The following is a 14,463-nucleotide window of genomic DNA, read 5'->3' on the forward strand; positions in this document are numbered from 1 at the left end:
AAGCAGCAACTATGCATCTCAATCTTATAGGTAACACCTGTGCACCATGCTTTCAGTATGGGCGATTGCGGATGACATCATTAAACCGCATCAGCCTGAGCATACATAGACACTGCCGGTTGTCATAGAGACAGACGCAGCAAACATACGCACAGCTGTTACACTAACAGCAGAAGGAGCATGTAAACGTAAAGCTGCTGTCAGTGATATTATACCATAAATGCAAAAATAATCTTAAATTAAGTGACTAAACATATATAAATATACACTATCAGAAACCTAAAGAGAATATCAGAAGCACAACATCACACAACACTTAGTAGTAAATCAAACTACAGAATCTGGGATACCCTCTATATTCTCACGGTATCAGGGTAACTCCAGAGGAACATGTAGTGAAAGCATTCATATGTGAGTTAATCTAGACACATTTATCAGGAGGAAATGAGCAGAGCGCCCCAGGGTCATGCCAAATAGAATGAATGAAATGAAAAAGATGACTCCCAAACATGCCAGGTTAGGCCCTATAACAGCAGCCAAAGTCTATGTTAGTGTTTAGGCCACAGGGGGTAACCGTGTCCAGATTGAATATCCACCAAGCTTCCGTTCGCACGGCACTGATGTTTTTGCGAACGGAAGCTCGGTGGATATTCAATCTGGACACGGTTACCCCCCGTGGTCTAAACACTAACATAGACTTTGGCTGCTGTTATAGGGCCTAACCTGGCATGTTTGGGAGTCATCTTTTTAATTTCATTCATTCTATTTGGCATGTACCTGGGACGCTCTGCGCACTTCCTCCTGATAAATGTGTCTAGATTAACTCACATATGAATGCTTTCACTACATGTTCCTCTGGAGTTACCCTGATACCGTGTGGGTATAGAGGGTAACCCAGATTCTGTAGTTGTATTTACTACTAAGTGTTGTGCAATGTTGTGCTTCTGATATTCTCTTTAGGTTTCTGATAGTGTATATTTATATATGTTTAGTCACTTAATTTGGATGATTTTTTTGCATTTATGGTATAATATCATTGACAGCGGTTCTACGTTTACATGCTCCTTCTGCTGTTAGTGTAACAGCTGAGCGTATGTTTGCTGCATCTGTGTCTATGACAACCGGCACTGTCTATGTATGCTCAGGCTGATGCGGTTTAATTATGTCATCCGCAATCTCCCATACTGAAAGCATGGTGCACAGGTGTTACCTATAAGATTGAGATGCATAGTTGCTGCTTTCTGATTGTTACATACTAGGTCATGCTGGTATACAGGGGAGGGTCTTGGGTGTTCACTGTATGAAACGTTTGGAAATTAGTCTTTCCTTGCTAAATAAAGGTGATTGAGGAAACCCTGTGTCTGCCTGCTTTTTCGGATATCTCAGGATTTACAGCTGCCAGCCGTGGGTAACATCTAGTGATCGTATTTTTATATATATATATATATATATATATATATATATATATATATATATATATATATATATTACACACACACTGTATTTACATGTATATAATCTATACACTTTGGTTAAAGAAAGCAAATTAAATCCAATGAAGGGTTGAATGGTTGCCTTTGGGCCTGATAATCCTCATCTGTCACACAGGCTCACCCATTTAAGGTGCAATAGTCCTATTTCTACTGCGGGGAGCTAAATAACCCCAGAGCAAGCCATACAGAAATGTAAGCACGTGTTCCACACAGTGTGGGAGAATCACACAGCAGGACCATTGACAGTCTTACATTTAGTGTATTGTAGGAAGTGTTACTGCCCATTACTAGAGGATCTCACTATCCTTCTAACCAGACTGTGCTCCAGCAACTTCCAACAGCAGTGTTTACTGAAGTGTTTCTGTTTACTTTCCAGAAGGAACTTAGTTCCTCCTGCAAAAATAGTGCAGGAATTCCGTTCCCATGCGTTCCCGCTCGACTTGACCCCTAGGATGGGTACTGAAGATAAATAGGAGTCTGAAATGACTTAAAAACAGTTTCCTCTGGAGGCCCAAAGAAAACAACTGCTAGCAGTTTTGGGTGTAGAGCAGAAATTTCTGAAGAACTCAAACTATGGGGACAAAGAGATAGTAAGTAAAGGGAAATGTCAAAGAAAGCAGACATAAGAGGTTTGAAAGAAATGGGAGAATATGGACAAAGTTGTCCACTGAGAAAAAGGAGGGAAGCAGGGGAACAAGGGAGACTGAGAGAGAATCTGAGAGCTAAGTAGCAAGATGAGATAGCTGACAGCAAGATGGGGAGAACTGATGGTGATAGCCAAGATCAAGATGGGGGGAGCCAAGAGCAAGATGAGGAGAGCCGAGAGCAAGATGTGGAAAGCTTTGAAGAAGATGGGGAGAGACATGAAGAAGATGGCGAGAGCCACAAAGAAAAAGGAGACAGCTGAAAGCAAGATAAGGATAGTTGAGAGCAAGATGAGGAAAGCCAAGAGCAAGATGGGGGGAGCTAAGAAGAAGATGTGGAGAGCCAAGAAGAAGATGTGGAGAGTATATAAATAAGGGAGGGATAGAGTAATAGTTTCTATATTAGACCCCAGACAAATCACTAGTACAGTGCATAGTCCGAAAAAACCTGACCATATAGTTAGTGGGTGATATCCCTAACAATCAAATATCTACTGGGGGGTGCTCACTATCCTAGTAATAATAGATATAACAAGAAAAGAAAAAATGGATAGTACAGAGCACTCAAACATGTATAGATTAAGAGACTATATCACAGTGGAGGCTGTCCAAGACGAGTGAATTATAAAACTTAACATTTAATAAATAAAATTAAATTGTAGAAGATAACTACCAGTGTAGGTGTATATAAAACTTGGATTAAAATTCTAAAGAAGACAAAGAGCAGGCATGCCCAGGTAATAACCTTACCTATGTGATGTAAATAACAGAGTAGCGTGACACCATAAATATACAAAGTACTTATATATAACTTATAGGGGAATCTCTGGCAGGTGTGCACCCAAAAAGGCTCACGGATTGCACAGAAAGAAACTATCTTAAAAAACAGAATTTATGTTTACCTGATAAATTTCTTTCTCCAACGGTGTGTCCGGTCCACGGCGTCATCCTTACTTGTGGGATATTCTCTTCCCCAACAGGAAATGGCAAAGAGCCCAGCAAAGCTGGTCACATGATCCCTCCTAGGCTCCGCCTACCCCAGTCATTCGACCGACGTTAAGGAGGAATATTTGCATAGGAGAAACCATATGGTACCGTGGTGACTGTAGTTAAAGAAAATAAAATATCAGACCTGATTAAAAAAACCAGGGCGGGCCGTGGACCGGACACACCGTTGGAGAAAGAAATTTATCAGGTAAACATAAATTCTGTTTTCTCCAACATAGGTGTGTCCGGTCCACGGCGTCATCCTTACTTGTGGGAACCAATACCAAAGCTTTAGGACACGGATGAAGGGAGGGAGCAAATCAGGTCACCTAAATGGAAGGCACCACGGCTTGCAAAACCTTTCTCCCAAAAATAGCCTCAGAAGAAGCAAAAGTATCAAACTTGTAAAATTTGGTAAAAGTGTGCAGTGAAGACCAAGTCGCTGCCCTACATATCTGATCAACAGAAGCCTCGTTCTTGAAGGCCCATGTGGAAGCCACAGCCCTAGTGGAATGAGCTGTGATTCTTTCGGGAGGCTGCCGTCCGGCAGTCTCGTAAGCCAATCTGATGATGCTTTTAATCCAAAAAGAGAGAGAGGTAGAAGTTGCTTTTTGACCTCTCCTTTTACCTGAATAAACAACAAACAAGGAAGATGTTTGTCTAAAATCCTTTGTAGCATCTAAATAGAATTTTAGAGCGCGAACAACATCCAAATTGTGCAACAAACGTTCCTTCTTTGAAACTGGTTTTGGACACAGAGAAGGTACGATAATCTCCTGGTTAATGTTTTTGTTAGAAACAACTTTTGGAAGAAAACCAGGTTTAGTACGTAAAACCACCTTATCTGCATGGAACACCAGATAAGGAGGAGAACACTGCAGAGCAGATAATTCTGAGACTCTTCTAGCAGAAGAAATCGCAACTAAAAACAAAACTTTCCAAGATAATAACTTAATATCAACGGAATGTAAGGGTTCAAACGGAACCCCCTGAAGAACTGAAAGAACTAAATTGAGACTCCAAGGAGGAGTCAAAGGTTTGTAAACAGGCTTGATTCTAACCAGAGCCTGAACAAAGGCTTGAACATCTGGCACAGCTGCCAGCTTTTTGTGAAGTAATACCGACAAGGCAGAAATCTGTCCCTTCAGGGAACTTGCAGATAATCCTTTTTCCAATCCTTCTTGAAGGAAGGATAGAATCCTAGGAATCTTAACCTTGTCCCAAGGGAATCCTTTAGATTCACACCAACAGATATATTTTTTCCAAATTTTGTGGTAAATCTTTCTAGTCACAGGCTTTCTGGCCTGAACAAGAGTATCGATCACAGAATCTGAGAATCCTCGCTTCGATAAAATCAAGCGTTCAATCTCCAAGCAGTCAGCTGGAGTGAAACCAGATTCGGATGTTCGAACGGACCCTGAACAAGAAGGTCTCGTCTCAAAGGTAGCTTCCAAGGTGGAGCCGATGACATATTCACCAGATCTGCATACCAAGTCCTGCGTGGCCACGCAGGAGCTATCAAGATCACCGACGCCCTCTCCTGCTTGATCCTGGCTATCAGCCTGGGAATGAGAGGAAATGGCGGGAACACATAAGCTAGATTGAAGGTCCAAGGTGCTACTAGTGCATCCACTAGAGCCGCCTTGGGATCCCTGGATCTGGCCCCGTAGCAAGGAACTTTGAAGTTCTGACGAGAGGCCATCAGATCCATGTCTGGAATGCCCCACAGGTGAGTGACTTGGGCAAAGATTTCCGGATGGAGTTCCCACTCCCCCGGATGCAATGTCTGACGACTCAGAAAATCCGCTTCCCAATTTTCCACTCCTGGGATGTGGATAGCAGACAGGTGGCAGGAGTGAGACTCCGCCCAAAGAATAATTTTGGTTACTTCTTCCATCGCTAGGGAACTCCTTGTTCCCCCCTGATGGTTGATGTACGCAACAGTCGTCATGTTGTCTGATTGAAACCGTATGAACCTGGTCCTCGCAAGCTGGGGCCAGGCCTGGAGAGCATTGAATATCGCTCTCAGTTCCAGAATATTTATCGGTAGAAGAGATTCTTCCCGAGACCAAAGACCCTGAGCTTTCAGGGATCCCCAGACCGCGCCCCAGCCTATCAGACTGGCGTCGGTCGTGACAATGACCCACTCTGGTCTGTGGAACATCATCCCTTGAGACAGATTGTCCAGGGACAGCCACCAACGGAGTGAGTCTCTGGTCCTCTGATTTACTTGTATCTTCGGAGACAAGTCTGTATAGTCCCCATTCCACTGACTGAGCATGCACAGTTGTAATGGTCTTAGATGAATGCGCGCAAAAGGAACTATGTCCATCGCCGCCACCATCAACCCGATCACTTCCATGCACTGAGCTATGGAAGGAAGAGGAACGGAATGAAGTATCCGACAAGAGTCCAGAAGCTTTGTTTTTCTGGCTTCTGTTAGAAAGATCCTCATTTGCAAGGAGTCTATAATTGTTCCCAAGAAGGGAACCCTTGTTGACGGGGATAGAGAACTCTTTTCCACGTTCACTTTCCAGCCGTGAGATCTGAGAAAGGCCAGGACAATGTCCGTGTGAGCCTTTGCTTGAGGAAGGGACGACGCTTGAATCAAAATGTCGTCCAGGTAAGGTACTACTGCAATGCCCCTTGGTCTTAGCACCGCTAGAAGGGACCCTAGTACCTTTGTGAAAATCCTTGGAGCAGTGGCTAATCCGAAAGGAAGCGCCACGAACTGGTAATGTTTGTCCAGAAATGCAAACCTTAGGAACCGATGATGTTCCTTGTGGATAGGAATATGTAGATACGCATCCTTTAAATCCACCGTGGTCATGAATTGACCTTCCTGGATGGAAGGAAGGATAGTTCGAATGGTTTCCATCTTGAACGATGGGACCTTGAGAAATTTGTTTAAGATCTTGAGATCTAGGATTGGTCTGAACGTTCCCTCTTTTTTGGGAACTATGAACAGATTGGAGTAGAACCCCATCCCTTGTTCTCTTAATGGAACAGGATGAATCACTCCCATTTTTAACAGGTCTTCTACACAATGTAAGAACGCCTGTCTTTTTATGTGGTCTGAAGACAACTGCGACCTGTGGAACCTCCCCCTTGGGGGAAGTCCCTTGAATTCCAGAAGATAACCCTGGGAGACTATTTCTAGCGCCCAAGGATCCAGAACATCTCTTGCCCAAGCCTGAGCGAAGAGAGAGAGTCTGCCCCCCACCAGATCCGGTCCCGGATCGGGGGCCAATATTTCATGCTGTCTTGGTAGCAGTGGCAGGTTTCTTGGCCTGCTTTCCCTTGTTCCAGCCTTGCATTGGTCTCCAAGCTGGCTTGGCCTGAGCAGTATTACCCTCTTGCTTAGAGGACGTAGCACCTTGGGCTGGTCCGTTTTTACGAAAGGGACGAAAATTAGGTCTATTTTTTGCCTTGAAAGGCCGATCCTGAGGAAGGGCGTGGCCCTTACCCCCAGTGATATCAGAGATAATCTCTTTCAAGTCAGGACCAAACAACGTTTTCCCCTTGAAAGGAATGTTTAGTAGCTTGTTCTTGGAAGACGCATCAGCCGACCAAGATTTCAACCAAAGCGCTCTGCGCGCCACAATAGCAAACCCAGAGTTCTTAGCCGCTAACTTAGCCAATTGCAAAGAGGCGTCTAGAGTGAAAGAATTAGCCAATTTGAGAGCATTGATTCTGTCCATAATCTCCTCATAAGGAGGAGAGTCACTATCGAGCACCTTAAGCAGTTCATCAAACCAGAAATATGCGGCAGTAGTGACAGGGACAATGCATGAAATGGGTTGTAGAAGGTAACCCTGCTGAACAAACATCTTTTTAAGCAAACCTTCTAATTTTTTATCCATAGGATCTTTGAAAGCACAACTATCCTCTATGGGAATAGTGGTGCGTTTGTTTAAAGTAGAAACCGCTCCCTCGACCTTGGGGACTGACTGCCATAAGTCCTTTCTGGGGTCGACCATAGGAAACAATTTTTTAAATATGGGGGGAGGGACGAAAGGAATACCGGGCCTTTCCCATTCTTTATTAACAATGTCCGCCACCCGCTTGGGTATAGGAAAAGCTTCTGGGAGCCCCGGCACCTCTAGGAACTTGTCCATTTTACATAGTTTCTCTGGGATGACTAAATTTTCACAATCATCCAGAGTGGATAATACCTCCTTAAGCAAAATGCGGAGATGTTCCAATTTAAATTTAAATGTAATCACATCAGATTCAGCCTGCTGAGAAATGTTCCCTAAATCAGTAATTTCTCCCTCAGACAAAACCTCCCTGGCCCCCTCAGATTGGGTTAGGGGCCCTTCAGAGATATTAATATCAGCGTCGTCATGCTCTTCAGTAACTAAAACAGAGCAGCCACGCTTACGCTGACAAGGGTTCATTTTGGCTAAAATGTTTTTGACAGAATTATCCATTACAGCCGTTAATTGTTGCATAGTAAGGAGTATTGGCGCGCTAGATGTACTAGGGGCCTCCTGAGTGGGCAAGACTCGTGTAGACGAAGGAGGGAATGATGCAGTACCATGCTTACTCCCCTCACTTGAGGAATCATCTTGGGCATCATTGTCATTATCACATAAATCACATTTATTTAAATGAATAGGAATTCTGGCTTCCCCACATTCAGAACACAGTCTATCTGGTAGTTCAGACATGTTAAACAGGCATAAACTTGATCAGAAAGTACAAAAAACGTTTTAAAATAAAACCGTTACTGTCACTTTAAATTTTAAACTGAACACACTTTATTACTGCAATTGCGAAAAAACATGAAGGAATTGTTCAAAATTCACCAAATTTTCACCACAGCGTCTTAAAGCCTTGAAAATATTGCACACCAATTTTGGAAGCTTTAACCCTTAAAATAACGGAACCGGAGCCGTTTTAAGCTTTAAACCCCTTTACAGTCCCTGGTATCTGCTTTGCTGAGACCCAACCAAACCCAAAGGGGAATACGATACCAAATGACGCCTTCAGAAGTCTTTTATAAGTATCAGAGCTCCTCTCACATGCGACTGCATGCCATGCCTCTCAAAAACAAGTGCGCAACACCGGCGCGAAAATGAGACTCTGCCTATGCTTTGGGAAAGCCCCTAAAGAATAAGGTGTCTAAAACAGTGCCTGCCGATATTATTATATCAAAATACCCAGATAAAATGATTCCTCAAGGCTAAATATGTGTTAATATCAATCGATTTAGCCCAGAAAAAGTCTACAGTTTAAATAAGCCCTTATGAAGCCCTTATTTACAATCGTAATAAACATGGCTTACCGGATCCCATAGGGAAAATGACAGCTTCCAGCATTACATCGTCTTGTTAGAATGTGTCATACCTCAAGCAGCAAGGGACTGCAAACTGTTCCCCCAACTGAAGTTAATTGCTCTCAACAGTCCTGTGTGGAACAGCCATGGATTTTAGTTACGGTTGCTAAAATCATTTTCCTCATACAAACAGAATTCTTCATCTCTTTTCTGTTTCTGAGTAAATAGTACGTACCAGCACTATTTGAAAATAACAAACTCTTGATTGAATAATGAAAAACTACAGTTAAACACTAAAAAACTCTAAGCCATCTCCGTGGAGATGTTGCCTGTACAACGGCAAAGAGAATGACTGGGGTAGGCGGAGCCTAGGAGGGATCATGTGACCAGCTTTGCTGGGCTCTTTGCCATTTCCTGTTGGGGAAGAGAATATCCCACAAGTAAGGATGACGCCGTGGACCGGACACACCTATGTTGGAGAAATAGGAATAACCTCAAACAAATTAACTGATCCTAGTGCAATACTGGAGTGATGCAAAACTGTCAGAGTCCCAGGAGAATATATGTTAATACTAATTACGGTGTGAACTATGATTACACTGCACTTATTAGGATACTATAATCATACTGCAATTTATAGGATAAGGCAGCAGAGCTCTTAGAACAAGCGCCTGATGCGCATTTCGCCAAACAATGGCTTTTTCAAAGGCTAACATGACTTGGGGAAGCCTCACTGCTTAAACATAGATTGTGAGCCAATCAGGGGGTGAGGATTCTTACACACCCCTAAAAGAACCAATAGCGTATGTCCTCCTATCATTGGATAGGTGTCGGTCACATGACTGGAGTATGACGACGAAGGGGGCGTGTCAAATACCGCAGCGCAAATGATAGCTCTGAGAATAATATTTCGCCGTGATCAGTTCTGTCAGCTGTCATATAATTAATATTGATCATCATGCTTATATACTGGAATAGATTGTCCGTTACCTGTCTCATATAATATTGTTTACTAATAACCGTCACAGTTAAGAGAGTCACATAATGTATTGACGAAAATCCCACACAATACAAGATTTTGGTTTACGGATAAATGGTAAAGCAACCATTAGTGTCAAGAAAGTCATATACTGTATTCCCATAACTCACACATAACTCAGGATTGGTGTACCCAGAATGTATTATTCTATAGGACCCCAAAGTTACGTAGATCTTATGTAAGTACATAAGGGATGTTACTCCCAATTTAAAGGAGCCAATCAATACTCTATGTTATCAGAGTTATACGTCTGTTTGTACGACAAATATCCGTTCACATCCACTATTATCACAATAAATAAAAGCGAAGTGTATGTACCACTATATTAGATACATATATCTGTTTATAAAGCAAAAAACGATTCATATTTATTGATGTTATAATCAAATGAAAATACCCTGTACAAGCATATAGTGGCACTTATAAAAACCATTAGTGTCAAGAAAATCATATACTGTATTCCCATAACTCACACATAACTCAGGATTGGTGTACCCAGAATGTATTACTCTATAGGACCCCAAGGTTACGTAGATCATATGTAAGTACATAAGGGATGTTACTCCTACTTTTGAGCCTTTCTGTATTATATCGGCTTGGGAAGTATTCTGCTCATGAAGGAACCAGTATGTTTCTTAGCAATATCAATGGTTTTCATAAGTGCCACTATATGCTTGTACACCTTACTTTCATTTGATTATAACATCAATAAATATGAATCGTTGTTTGCTTTATAAACAGATATATGTATCTAATATAGTGGTACATACACTTCGCTTTTATTTGTTGTGATAATAGTGGATGTGAACGGATATTTGTCGTACAAACAGACGTATAACTATGACAACATAGAGTATTGATTGGCTCCTTTAAATTGGGAGTAACATCCCTTATGTACTTACATATGATCTACGTAACTTTGGGGTCCTATAGAATAATACATTCTGGGTACACCAATCCTGAGTTATGTGTGAGTTATGGGAATACAGTATATGACTTTCTTGACACTAATGGTTGCTTTACCATTTATCCGTAAACCAAAATCTTGTATTGTGTGTGACTTTCGTCAATACATTATGTGACTCTCTTAACTCTGACGGTTATTAGTAAACAATATTATATGAGACAGGTAATGGACAATCTATTCCAGTATATAAGCATGATGATCGATATTAATTATATGACAGCTGACAGAACTGATCATGGCGAAATATTATTCTCAGAGATATCATTTGCATAAGTTATATATAAGTTCTTTGTATATTTATGGTGTCACACTACTCTGTTATTTACATCACATAGGTAAGGTTATTACCTGGGCATGCCTGCTCTTTGTCTTCTTTAGAATTTTAATCCAAGTTTTATATACACCTACACTGGTAGTTATCTTCTACTTTTTAATTTTATTTATTAAATGTTAAGTTTTATAATTCACTCGTCTTGGACATCCTCCACTGTGATATAGTCTCTTAATCTATATATGTTTGAGTGCTCTGTACTATCCATTTTTTCTTTTATTGTTATATCGAAGATGTGGAGAGCCAAGAAGAAGAAGATGGGAAAAGCCAAGAAGAAGATGGGGAAAGCCAAGAAGAAGATGGGGAGAGCCAAGAACAAGGTTGAAAGAGCTAAGAAGACAATGGGAAGAGCTGATGGGGATAGCTTAGAAAACAGGATGAGGAGAGCTGAGAGCAAGACAGGGAGGGCCAAGAAGAATGTGGGGAGAGCAAGATAGGAAGAGCCAAAAAGAAGATGCAATGCGCTGAGAAGAAAATATTGAGTGCGAAGAAGAAGGTGGGGAGAGCCGAGAGCTAGATAGGAAGAGCCCAAAAAAATATGGGGTAAGCTGATAGGAAGAGCCAAGAAGAAGATGGGGTAAGCTGAGGGGAAGATAGGGAGTGCCAAGAAGAAATTGGGGTGAGCTGAGTGCAAGATATGGCGAGCCAAGAAGAAAATAGGGTAGCTGTGAGAGAAAACATCATTTAGTAAATAACAGGCTTAAAACATATTTAGCCAAACTAATTGTCAAAGAGGGCAGATATGACAGGACTGAAAGAAATTTGGGAACATGGAACAAATTAGGGTAACCGGGGAGAGGCAGAGGGACATGGAAGAGCTGAGTAGCAGGATGAAGATGAGCTGAGAGAGAAGACAACATTTAGTAAAACATTTTAAAAAGGGCTTAAAAACATGTTTGCCAAACTATTATCTACAAATATAGCTAGTTCAATTGGCCAAGGATTTTAATATAAATGTTTGAATCACAGGATATTTGTGAATTTTCAGCTCAATAAAGATATGGCTTTAACATCAAACAAACACAGATACTGATGTCACATCAGAAGTAGAAGTCCCAGCCAGTGTTCCCTCTAAGGACAGTTTTGTGAGCGGCCCAGCAGTGGAACAGTTAATTAGAGCAATTATCAAACACTACACAATGCAGACTGCAGGGTGTGGTTCCTTTATTAACTGTTTCACTGCCGGGCCACTCACAAAACTGGCCTTAGAGGGAACACTGGTCCCAGCTAGACTGTCCTTATTGCTATCTAAAGTATAGACTCAGATTAGTGCACTGGTGAATTCCCTTAATGGGTATATCATATTACTGCGTTACCAAGATAATGGAGTAGAGACAGATAACGGAAGCATTGATAATGTTGTGTAGTGAGAGAACAGCTGGGGAAAGGAGCAGTAAAGGATGAAAATAAAATAAAGCAGAGACAGCCAGTGAGCAGAGGTAACGGGGCAGTTATGCAAACCTAGAACTGTGATGGTTGTGATCGCCTCTTGTGGGGGATCGGTGTACAGCTGACAAAAATACCTTCCCTCATCCTCGATGGAAACATTAGATAGCGAAACACGTAGCTCATTGCTAGAGAATTCTACCAACTGGAACCGACTGTCCTTTAGAGCTGAGAAAGAAAAATGCTATTAATATTACCACTGCAAATAATAATGTATGTACAGTATGTAAAGTTGAACACAAAAAGGATTTCTCACTTATGTGGCAATAATGCATTTAATTTGCTTATACCCATAGAAACATTTACTACATGAGTTAGCTCTGCCTCACAGCTGATGGACAGGAAAAGTTACACACAGCCTAATATACACTCAACTACTGACAACCAACTATACACTCACCTAGTGACACCCAGCATCATATACACTCACCTGCTGGCATGCAGGCACATATACATTTACCTACCGACACCCAGCCACATAAACACTCACCTACTGACACCCAGCCACATATACACTCACCTACCAACACCCAGCCACATAAACACTCACCTGCTGGCATGCAGGCACATATACATTGACCTACCAACACCCAGCCACATATACACTTGCCTTCTGACACCCGTTGATATATACACTCATCGACTGACACTTGGCCACTTAAACACTCGCCTGACACCCAGTCACATGTATATATACCCACCCAGTCATACATCTGACATGCACACCAACCAACTCACAAACATATATAACTAGATAAAAGGGCCAACTCTGGCTGTTCAACCTCACATCCACAGCTACAGATTAACTGAATGCAACAGGTAGGGTATGTCTAGATATGTTGAAAGAAAATAGCATTTATATTTTATATAATACTTTTCTTTACGCTCAAACCAATATCATATTTACTACTTGTGGGTACTACAATAAGTACAATCTCTTACCTTACACCTATAGTTTACAGTTAGACAATATTTATAGAGAGAGGTAGAATAGAAAACTGTCCCCTAAGAGGACTCTAAGATATGATTGAAACCCACAGGCAAAAAAAGGATGGGTTCAGGCATTCAAGGTGCATAGACTTGGGCTCATATTGCTGAGGTACATAGCCTTTAGAGCCCAGGGGCAGAGTCTCCATATTTCAGAGGTAGGGCTTGTGCAGCCAATTGTCAGTGTCTAAGCCATCCAGGGGTGGGGTTTGTGCAGCCAACAGCAGTGTCTGAAACATCCAGAGGTGGGGTTAATGCAGCCAATGGTCAATGTCTGAGCCATCCAGGGGTGATGCTAATGCAGCTAAAGGACAGTGTCTGAAGCATTCAGGGGTGTGGCTTGTGCAGCCAAAGGTCAATGTCTGGACCACTCAGGGGTGAGGCTCATGTAGCCAAAGGACAATGTCTGGACCATCCAGGGGTGAGGCTCATGCAGCCAAAGATCAGTGTTTGGACCATCCAGGAGTGGGGCTCGTGCAGCCAAAGGTCAATGTCTAGACCATCCAGTGGTGGGGCTTGTGCAGACAAAAGGTCAGTGTCTAGACCATCCAGGGGTGTGGCTCATGCAGCTAAAGGTCAGTGTCTGAACCATCCAGCCACATTTACACTCGCCTACTGACACCCAATCTAATATACTTGCATACTGACACCAAGCCTCATAAACACTCATCCAGGGGTGAAGCCCATGCAGCCAAAGGTCAGTGTCTGGTCTATCCAGAGGTGGGGCTCATACAGCCAAACATTTAATGTCTAAACCCACCCGGGGTGATGCTTGTGCAGTTAGAAAGTCAGTGCCTGGAGCATTCAGGGGTGGGGCTCGTGGAGACAAAGGTTTATGTCTGGACCATTCAGGGGTGAGGCTCACCTACTGGGGCTTGTGGAGCCAAAGGTCATTGTCTAAACCATCCACGTGTGAGGCTCATGTAGCCAAAGGTCAGTGTCTAGACCATCCAGGGGTGGGGCCTGTGCAGCTAAAAGTCAGTTTCTGGGCCATCCAGGAGTAGGGCTTGGGCAGACACAGTCAAGAGTCAATGTCTGGAGCACCCAGGAATGGGGCTTGTGCAGACAGTCAAAGGTCAAAAGTCAGTGGACCACCCAAAGGAGGGGCTCGTGCAGCCAAATGTCAGTGTCTAGACCATCCAGGGGTGATGCTTGTGCAGCCAAAGGTAGTGTCTAAACCATCCAGGGGTGGGGTTTGTGTTGCCAAAGGTCAGTGTCTGGGACATCTAGGGCTGGGGCTGGTTCGGCTTATGGGCATCTAGCAAAGTATGTACCAACAAGGGTCAAA

General features: G+C 42.6%; 1 protein-coding gene across 3 annotated transcripts in view; it reads right to left on the bottom strand.

The window, feature by feature from the left end:
- CADM1 (cell adhesion molecule 1) overlaps nt 1-14,463 on the bottom strand; it is a 636,874-nt gene that overhangs the window by 264,058 nt on the left and 358,353 nt on the right. For all 3 annotated transcript variants that reach the window (XM_053691376.1, XM_053691375.1, XM_053691374.1), the window contains exon 4: nt 12,204-12,356. In XM_053691376.1, coding sequence (XP_053547351.1) covers nt 12,204-12,356 — 153 coding nt within the window. The remainder of the gene's footprint in view (nt 1-12,203; nt 12,357-14,463) is intronic.

The sequence above is a fragment of the Bombina bombina genome, chromosome 8 (assembly GCF_027579735.1).
Source record: "Bombina bombina isolate aBomBom1 chromosome 8, aBomBom1.pri, whole genome shotgun sequence".
Classification (NCBI taxonomy): Eukaryota; Metazoa; Chordata; class Amphibia; order Anura; family Bombinatoridae; genus Bombina; species Bombina bombina.